The sequence below is a fragment of the Nyctibius grandis genome, chromosome 5 (genome assembly GCF_013368605.1).
Source record: "Nyctibius grandis isolate bNycGra1 chromosome 5, bNycGra1.pri, whole genome shotgun sequence".
NCBI classification, from domain to species: domain Eukaryota; kingdom Metazoa; phylum Chordata; class Aves; order Nyctibiiformes; family Nyctibiidae; genus Nyctibius; species Nyctibius grandis.
In genome coordinates this window covers 39,656,380-39,665,196 of record NC_090662.1, presented here as the reverse complement: position 1 = coordinate 39,665,196, position 8,817 = coordinate 39,656,380, and the positions used below count along the sequence as shown (strand labels likewise).

The following is an 8,817-nucleotide window of genomic DNA, read 5'->3' as shown; positions in this document are numbered from 1 at the left end:
GACTGGGCATGAACAAATCAAATACAGTTCAGGCCACTGAATACAGCGCCAAGGGGCTTTGGGAATCCCACCACCTTAGGCTTGCCTTCCCCTGAAACATGTGAATGTGGATGAACAGCTGCTTGCTATGGCACCGAGACACAGGGCCTGTGAAAAAAACCCTGTATTTTAACAGGCCTTTTGTTCCTTTTTTTTTTTTTAATAATCTTTCTTCATAGTAACAACCTCTGCAACATAACTGGGAAGCAAAGCAAAGCAAACAGAAACGCTACAAGGTTTGCATTATATTGTAATCAAACAGTGAGTTATTAATGTCAAGTATCTTTTGACCTAAGAGAGGTTTACTGTTCCTCAAAATATCTATAATATCAGCCCTGGAAACGACTAAACAAGAGATGGGAAAAATAACCCCCTCCTCCCAAAGGAGGTATATCTGTAATGTTTAATTTGGGGTGGATATTTCTCCAACTCTACTTCAAGTAGCAGTTAGCACACTCTTAGCATCCTTGTTCACTAATCTGCTTTGGCTCTGTAGGCTTTATTAACAGACAACTTTATCACAAAAACTGGTAAGCGTCACAACATCTTTACGTTTCTCACGTCCGTACATAAGGGATCTGGAGCAAACACAGGCATTGTTGGAACTCAGCTCTCAGAATGTTGTTTAATAATCAGAAATTGAACGAGCTCACAGGGCTCAGTCTCCAAAACTGTGTAATTGTGTGTTCAGTAGTACGCCAGCTGGTTTCTCATATGAGCCAGCTAGATGGCAGCTGATCATCCCCACTAGCCATGGATGATGACTAAACAGCTTTTCCCTGCTAAGTCCCAGTACTGTGATACTCTGATGGCTTGCCATAGCTACCTGCTCCATTTCTCAGGTCACTGCCTTTCGGTGAGACTTACAGCTCTCAGGAGTACTGCAATATCACAAGGCACAGACAAGCCTTGCTGTAGAGGACAGAATTCCTCCATACTCTTGCTACCTTCCCCTCACCCCTATTTTCCTGAAGCTCGGGCACACACAAACCTGTAAACTTTCTGTACATTTGCGTGACCACCACTTGCATCAGACCTGCCAAGTTTTTTTGAGTATGACATGGTCAATATGACATAGCCAGAGAAGGAGGGGTTAAAACATCTATGCCCTCAAAACTGAAGATATTCAGGCTTGTCCTTTCACTTTTGCTGCACGACAGCATCCTAAATGCCTGTCTGTGCGCGGAGGCAAGTTGCGGGGCTGCCACAACATCTCTGCTGGCTAGTGGGCAGGTGTGACCCCCGGCTTCCCCAAGCAGGCATGGTGAACCCACAGCCCGCTGGCTACAGGACTTGTTTTAGGTCACTGCTGCTGTCCTGCCCTCACAGTAAGTATATTTATAATGCTTTTTAATAGCAAATGGTTTTGTAGGAAACATATCCTTGACATGTTTAAGGAGGAGAAGGATGGTAAACCCCTCAAGCGGGAGCCTTGTCACACAGTCCATAGAATCAGAGGGCTCTGCCGGGGGCTGGGACGCCGCGTCCCGCTTGGGCCGCGCTGGCTCAGCCCCAGGGGCAGCAGGGACGGCCGCACTGCGGGCCCCGACCTCCCTCCCGCCCGCCGGTAAAGGAACCCTCAGCGCGCCGGGGCCTCCGAGCGACTCCGCGTGAAACACTTCCCGGGCAACGCTTCCCGGAGGCGGCCGCGGGCAGCACCGCGGGCAGCACCGCCCGCCGCTCCGCCGGCCCCGGCCGCTGCAGGCAACCGGGGGCGGCCCCGCCAGGCCCCGCCCGCCGCGCACCTGCCGCGGGCCGCCCCCCCGGCGCGGGAGGCGGCCGCCCGTGCCCGGCGTGTGCCAGGAGCCCGCCGGTGCCGCAGGAGGAGCAGGAAGCGCCCGGGCACATCCAGCCGCGCTATCACATGACTCAGCAGCCGCCGCCGGGCTGAGTTCACCCAGCGCCGCGCCGGGAGGGGGAAACCTGCCGCCACCGCCGCCGTTGCTGCGATGAGCCCGCGGCCCCGCGGCTGCCGCTGAGCCCGCCGTTCCCCCGCACGGCCCGGCGCCCCCATTGCGGAAGCGCGGCGGGGGCCACCGGAGCCGCCGCCGCAGCAGCGCTGCCCGCCGGCGCGCCCCGCTCCCCGCCCTGCGCGGCGGCTCCGGCGCTGCCGCCGCCGCCGGCGGGGGTACTATGCTCACGCGGGTGAAGTCCGCCGTGGCCAATTTCATGGGCGGCATCATGGCTGGCAGCGCGGGCGCCGAGCACGGCAGCGGCGCGGACTTGCCCCTCCGTTTCCCCTACGGGAGACCCGAGTTCCTGGGACTGTCCCCGGACGAGGTGGAGTGCTCCGCCGACCACATCGCTCGCCCCATCCTCATCCTCAGCAAGGAGACCCGGCGCCTGCCCTGGACCACGGGCTACGCGGAGTGAGTACGGACCCCGGCTGCGGCGGGCAGGTGGAGCGCGGCCGGGCCCGCTGACCTCGCTGCTGGGCGCACCGGCGGCGGTGCCGGCTGACCCCCCCGCGACGGTGCCGGAGGCGGCGGGGCGCCGTCCCGGGCCTGCGCGGCGCCGCGGGCAGAGGGAGCCGGCGGCGAGGGGCGGGCGGCGTCCGCGGCGCCGTGTGCCCGGTCCTGGCCGTAGCTTTGCACCTGGGTAGCTCGTTTGTGGGAGGCCGAGGATGCAAACGGTCAGCTGCCCTTGTAAGTCCCCGCGGAAGAGGCCGGTAGCCAACGGGCGAAGGATGGCAAACGGGCAGCGCCGGTTCTCCTCCACCCGCACTGACGGCTGCGGGGCGCTGGGGCCGAGGATGGGGTCCCCGCTGGTGAACAACTGTCTTCATTCTTGACTCGGGAATGAAAAGGGCCATTGATAGGGAACCCGGTTTGGTTAGTGCGTGTGTAACTGCTTCCCGCTGCCCAGAAGAGGTGAAACGTGTGGGGTTTAGGGCACCTTCCCGTGGGCCTGGCAGCTGCACTGCTCGCTGGGGGTGGCTGGTTGCTTATTCCCCAAATGCTTTCCAGTTTGGGGAGACACTTGAGGAACATGAGCTCCAAACTGAAAGAAAAATCCAGTGGCCAACCCCAAACCTGGGCTTTCCCAGCAGTTTGTTGCCCTGACTCACTCATGTGATGGTATTTACTTTAGAGGGTGTCTGGTCGGGACCTGGTGGTAGCCTTGAGCACAGTCAAACTAAATGATTGCACACAGCATCTTAAATACCAGCCAGGCAAAGGGCAGTGTTCGTTTGGGTGCAGATCCCCATCCCACTGGCAGTGGGAGTAGCTGCAGAGGCAAGGCATGTCCTTGCACTTTGTTCTTGTATCAGTACACATGTTGTTTTCTTTGATGATAACTGGGAGCAGGACTCAGTATTCCGTTTCTCTCTGCTGCTCTCTCGAAGCCTTGAACATATGTGGCCATCCACGTTGCTACCAACTCACGGATTACATAAATTACACCAAACAAGCTCTTATAAGCTACAAGCTCTTTTGCTGTACAGAGCTATCTGTTTGGGCATACGTGAATTCCCAAAAAGCTACAGCAATCACTACAGTGAAGGCTTCACATTGTTAATAAGCAATCACTAGCTTTATTTAAGAGGTTGTTACTTCATTGGGGACACTGAAATGGGAGGAGAGATTTAAAGAATTTTAAATTGGATTGTTCTCCTCAGATTATTAAAGAATTGAATAGGCTACTGAGCAAATTCCACAGGAACTATAAGTTTAAAAGTTTAAAAGTAAGCTCTAATTGTTCTCCTAGATAATGTTCCCTTAAAAAGCAGTTCTTTACCAAAGCAAGTAAGTGCTGCTATTTTTAGCTTACATGAGGTGCTGTGGCTTTCAGCAAGTGACTGTAATTGCAAGTTGGTGACAAAGTGGGAGGGAGGTTCTCTGGCTCCCAGGTATGTGCATCCGCTGCTGCCCGCAAGCTTTGCCTGAGACTGTCAGAAAAGAACAGGGAAGAAAAACGTGGGTGCCGAAAGAGAAAGCTCAGGTTGACCCTGTAGATGAAATCTTGTGTGAGGGAGTGTTTGGACATAAAGTAAATGGCTCTGGTCATCATGGAAGGAGAAGAACATGCCAGGATTGTTCTCATGTGCTTTTTATTCTTCCGAGCTTGGAGCAGTTCGGTTAATTAGGAGTCACAAAGATGTCACTGGGTTTCTCAGTTCCTATCGTTATCTATGTGAAAAGAGGACAGCCTTTTGCTTTATCTCTTTATTTTTGTCTCATCCCCTTCCAGTGCAGTTACTGGTTCCAGTGCTGAGCAAGCTCAGTGAAAGGTACTCCTTAGAACTAGTGAACATGTCATCAGGATCTTCCCAGAAACATCTATATGATCTTCCAAACTGGGGTTTGCTTGTAAGTGGAAGATGTCAAAATGCTTGCTGTGCAGAAGCTAAGAGGAAAGCAGTGCAACCAAAATTGTGTTGTCCTCCAAAGGCAAAGCAGTGCAACAGCAATTAATGAATAAAGAAAAAGAAGGAAATAAGAATGAACTTGGGTTTTGCCAAATAAAACTACTTTTTTTTACTCCTACTGAACTATTACCAGCCTTTCTGAAAATAATTGTGAGACTTGCTTGGAGGTATACGTTCAAAATACCTGTTTTCCTTTTGGAATGCATTTGAGTTATATAGAGAAAAGAAATGAAAAAATACCAGGAAGGTCAAATTACTGTTATACATATTCTGAAGTTTGTTTGCTTGGGGGAAGTGGAGGATGAAATACTTTTGTGCTATTATTTAGCATTGTCTTAGCGTCTGTATTAAGGAAACTATCAGAGCAGTGTTTGCCTTTCGTTATGGTACAAGTGAGCACTTGCAAGAATGTTAGGAGGAAATTTGGTATCCTCACAAGAAGCTTGTGACATTATACAGAGGTCAGCCATTTAACTCACATTTGACGAGTTTGGTGTGAAGGAATCGGAAAATACATGTCGTACCGTGCAGTGCTGCGAGGTCCAGCTTCCCTGAGCTGTTTGCTTTCCTGCGTTTCCATGTTGTTGCAAATCAGCAAAAGTGATTCCAGTGTTTTGTTGGTGGGGGTGCCTTTGGGCACTGAGATTTTACTTCTTGATGTTAAGGAGAGGTTTGTTTTAGACTTAGATGGTGGGGATTTCTAGCAGCCTTCCGGTACCTGAAGGGGGCCTACAGGAAGGCTGGAGAGTGACTTTTTACAAGGGCATGTAGTGATAGGATGAGGGGGAATGGTTTTAATCTGAAAGAGGGTAGATTTAGATTAGATATTAGGAAGAAATTCTATACTGTGAGGGTGGTGAGACGCTGGCACAGGTTGCCCAGAGAAGTTGTGGCTGCCCCCTCCCTGGCAGTGTTCAAGGTCAGACTGGATGAGGCTTTGGGCAACCTGGTCTAGTGGAAGGTGTCCCTGCCCATGGCAGGGGGCTGGAACTAGATGATCTTTAAGGTCCCTTCCAACTGAAACCATTCTGTGATTCTATGATTTGGCCCAGAAGGTGTAAGGAGAGAGAGTGTGTGCCACCTTTATTGTGTCTTCCCTGATGCCATGGGCCATCCACACAGCAAGGTTTGAGTCGATGGATTTATGCTTCATGCCCAGCACCAGCATCTGTCTCATTCTCTTTAGGAGGAAATTTTGGCTCTGGGAACAGATCACCTGGAGGCTTTGGCTCAGAAAAGTGCTTGCAATGTTCACGTTCTTTAGTTGTAAAAATGTCAGTTTACAGATGATACCGGAGCTCCTTGATGTTGTCATGTTGGTGTTTCATCCACACTGGAGAAGGCATTTCAGGGTTAGACCTGGGTCACATGCAGGACTAAAGTAGTCTGAGTCCACAAAATATGTTGTTTTTTCAGGGACTTCCTCTTGTTCCTTTGATTCCTGAGGATAGGGATTTCTTACTAACGAGGTAGTGATAAAGAAGCTCACACTGTTAATTATTTCTTCTCATTAGCATCTGTGGTGTATGCCCGTTCATCTGACTTGTTCCCCTAGAACAAGCACTTCTCCTTCCCTTTTGCTTGCTTCTCTCATAACGAACTTTTTTGTAATGGATATTTTTGCACTATTGCTCATCCATGTCATATATTTTAACTTATTTTTTAAATTACCTACTTATCTCTGTGGTATTATGCAGTGAAATGTAAATTAGCCTTTATTTTTTATTAGCTTCCCCTCTTTTAATAGCGTGATCATTATGCAAAGCATGTATGCAGGCAAATGAAATCTTCAAAAACATACTTGATGCTGGGATAAAACATCATTGCTCCCTGAAATTTCAGTGGGAATCCCATAGGGACTCAGTTTTCTGTAGTCAGTGAGCAGCCTGAAAATTGCCTTCTGAAACAACTGTCCTGCAGTCTCTTACTTGCGTGGGAGACCTGAGACCTTGAATTCCAGTTCACCTCATACCACAGGATGGCAAAAGGCTGGGAGATGTTTCAAAGAGATACTTTTATACCACAGGCAATTTTCTAATGGCCATCAAACTCTGTAGAAGCAAAATTAAAATTGTAGCCTATGTCCAGTAAGCTTTTTAATTGTCTTTAAAGGCTATCATTTTATTTAGAAATAAACTTTTCCTGTTTAATCAAGGGCATCCTTAACACAGTTTTACTGCATGTGGCTAGCTGATGTGCATTGGGAATGACCTAGGGAGAGGGCAGCCTGTAACAAACATGCCTTTAATCCAGAGGGGTAAGGAGGTTTGCTGCTCTCTGAAAAGTTAAGTGATTTATATGAGTAAGGGGGATCCTGCCTGACACTTTATTTACTCCTTGCTCTCCCTCCCCTCAGGGCTCTTCCAGACCTTTCCCTGTCTGAGCCACGAGCTGGTTTCTGAGCTTCTGCTTGGATTGCCCTGTTACTGGGAGGGAAGTTTCTTCTCTAGTCCTTTTCTGTGCTGTTTTCAGTGTGTTATGACTTCTTCCCTGCAGAACTTCTGCTAAGCTGCCCTTAGCCCCTGTGTTAAACTCTGAAAGGAGCTAGCAAAGTAGAGGCAGTAGCATAGATGGAGTATATAATGTGAAATGACTTGGATGATATTCACCTGCATCTGAACTCTGCCCAGAACATAATTTTTCACCTTTTGCTCTTTTGCTTTATCATGTTCCTCCCCCCCCCTGTTAAGGTAAAGGCTGAACAGGTTGGAACAGAGCCTTCCTCTCCTGGTTGAATTCCCTGGACTACATATGGCAGGATAAAATAGATGCTAAATTTGCAAATGACAAAGGACTAGCCTGCTGCTCATGCTGGTGGAGTTGCAGGGAAACTGCAACTGAGTAGCATTTTGTGGTAGAAAACCAAGACTTGTAATTTCCCGTCTCTTTTGAATGTGTATGCCTGGTAGTCCAGAATTCAGCACTATAATCGCTTTTCTAAATAGTATGAATCCTGAGGATGGGACCATAGCTAGCTCCTTCTGTATCACATGCTTTCTTCTCTTTACCCTTACCTTTCTGCCATCTCTTTGGAGAATATCAAAAGGTGCTATTAAATACACTTAAGGGAAATGGGGAAAGTCTCAATCGTGTGTTGCCTGTGACCTTATGCAAAGGACAGTTTTGCCTACCTTTTTTAATTAACTTAAAAAAAATTGCTAAATGACGCTTTAGATATCTTTGCAGTTCCAAGTTACAGTAGGTAGCCAGAAACTCAGCTTTTGTGGTGTGTGTGTTTCTTGGCTTATAAGGTCAATTTATTGTCCCAGCAGTGCCTTTCGTTTGATGAGACACAAAGTCCAGGCTCTTTTTCCGTAATATTACATTTCAGAGATGCTGTGGTTTCTCTGCTCTGCAGGCCTGCAGTAGCAATTACATTTTCTCTGTAGTGTGGTGACTGCTGACCCATAATGGATGCAGAGTTGTAGGTAAAGTATGATGACTGTGTCCTTCTGCAGCATTATTACAGTGGCACATTGTTACAGCAGTACTTAAGTTCAAAGTGAGAAGTGTGGGGGGAAGCTCATGGATTTTTTTTTTCCTGCTTTAAGTACTGGTTGTTTTGTAAGGCTGATGATGTTGCATTATATTTTCTCATGCTGTGTTACTTAGCTTGTAGGAAATGAATGTACGTGAGAATCGACTGGAGATTTTTATTAAAATGATTTCCAGCCTTTCTCAGTGATCATAAATTTTAGGTTGGCACAATCAACACAAAATTTGTTGATTTTGTGAGTTAATATAACAGAGAAGTATTTTTCCATCTGAAGTACCTTTCATGTTCTGTCTAGACCAAACTATTTATACAAATGTTAAGCGTTGTAATAACAATCTGAATCAGGTGAAAGCTTACCACAGCTGTGAGATGAGGTAAACCAAAACACAGAAATCACTTATCCTGAGTTGGCTAACATGTTGATGTCGGAGGATAGCATAGGGCTTGCAACAACTGATCGCTTATTCTAATCCCCATTGCCTCCTATTAACAGGAGATAACACTGCAGTCATGATCCTGTGAATTGAAAGTTACATTCTCATTTCTGGGAGCTAGTCTTAGTCTTTCTAACCGTCAGCTGGGAGCATGACTCATACCCCATCTGTAAACACATTTCTTGCATGTATTCTGTTTGGTACAAATTTCAAGAGGATGGTACGCCTGGGAAAAGGAATACCTTTTTTTGTCTTGTTCTGTTTGGCTGCCTTCTCAGGTTAAGTACACAGAAATAATGAATTATTTTCCTTTTTAAAGTTTTAAAATAATTGTTTGCACTTCTCTTTGTCTGGATAAAATTATGCTCCTTTATTCTTTCTGTAGGTCAGAACACAAGACTGAGTAGGACCTGATGAATGAGCTAAAAATTCAAATCCCATATGTGTACCTAAAGACGACTACACATTCTTCCTGTGTA

At 47.7% G+C, this 8,817-nt stretch overlaps 1 protein-coding gene across 2 annotated transcripts in view; it reads left to right on the top strand.

Annotated features, from left to right (window-relative positions):
* Positions 1 to 2,172: 2,172 nt before the first annotated feature.
* The window catches only part of PPM1H (protein phosphatase, Mg2+/Mn2+ dependent 1H), a 169,726-nt gene continuing 163,081 nt past the window's right edge, over positions 2,173 to 8,817 (top strand). For both annotated transcript variants that reach the window (XR_011048246.1, XM_068401703.1), the window contains exon 1: positions 2,173 to 2,408. Coding sequence is in view for 1 of the 2 variants with exons in the window: in XM_068401703.1 (XP_068257804.1) it covers positions 2,173 to 2,408 (236 nt within the window). In the remaining variant the exon portion in view is untranslated. The remainder of the gene's footprint in view (positions 2,409 to 8,817) is intronic.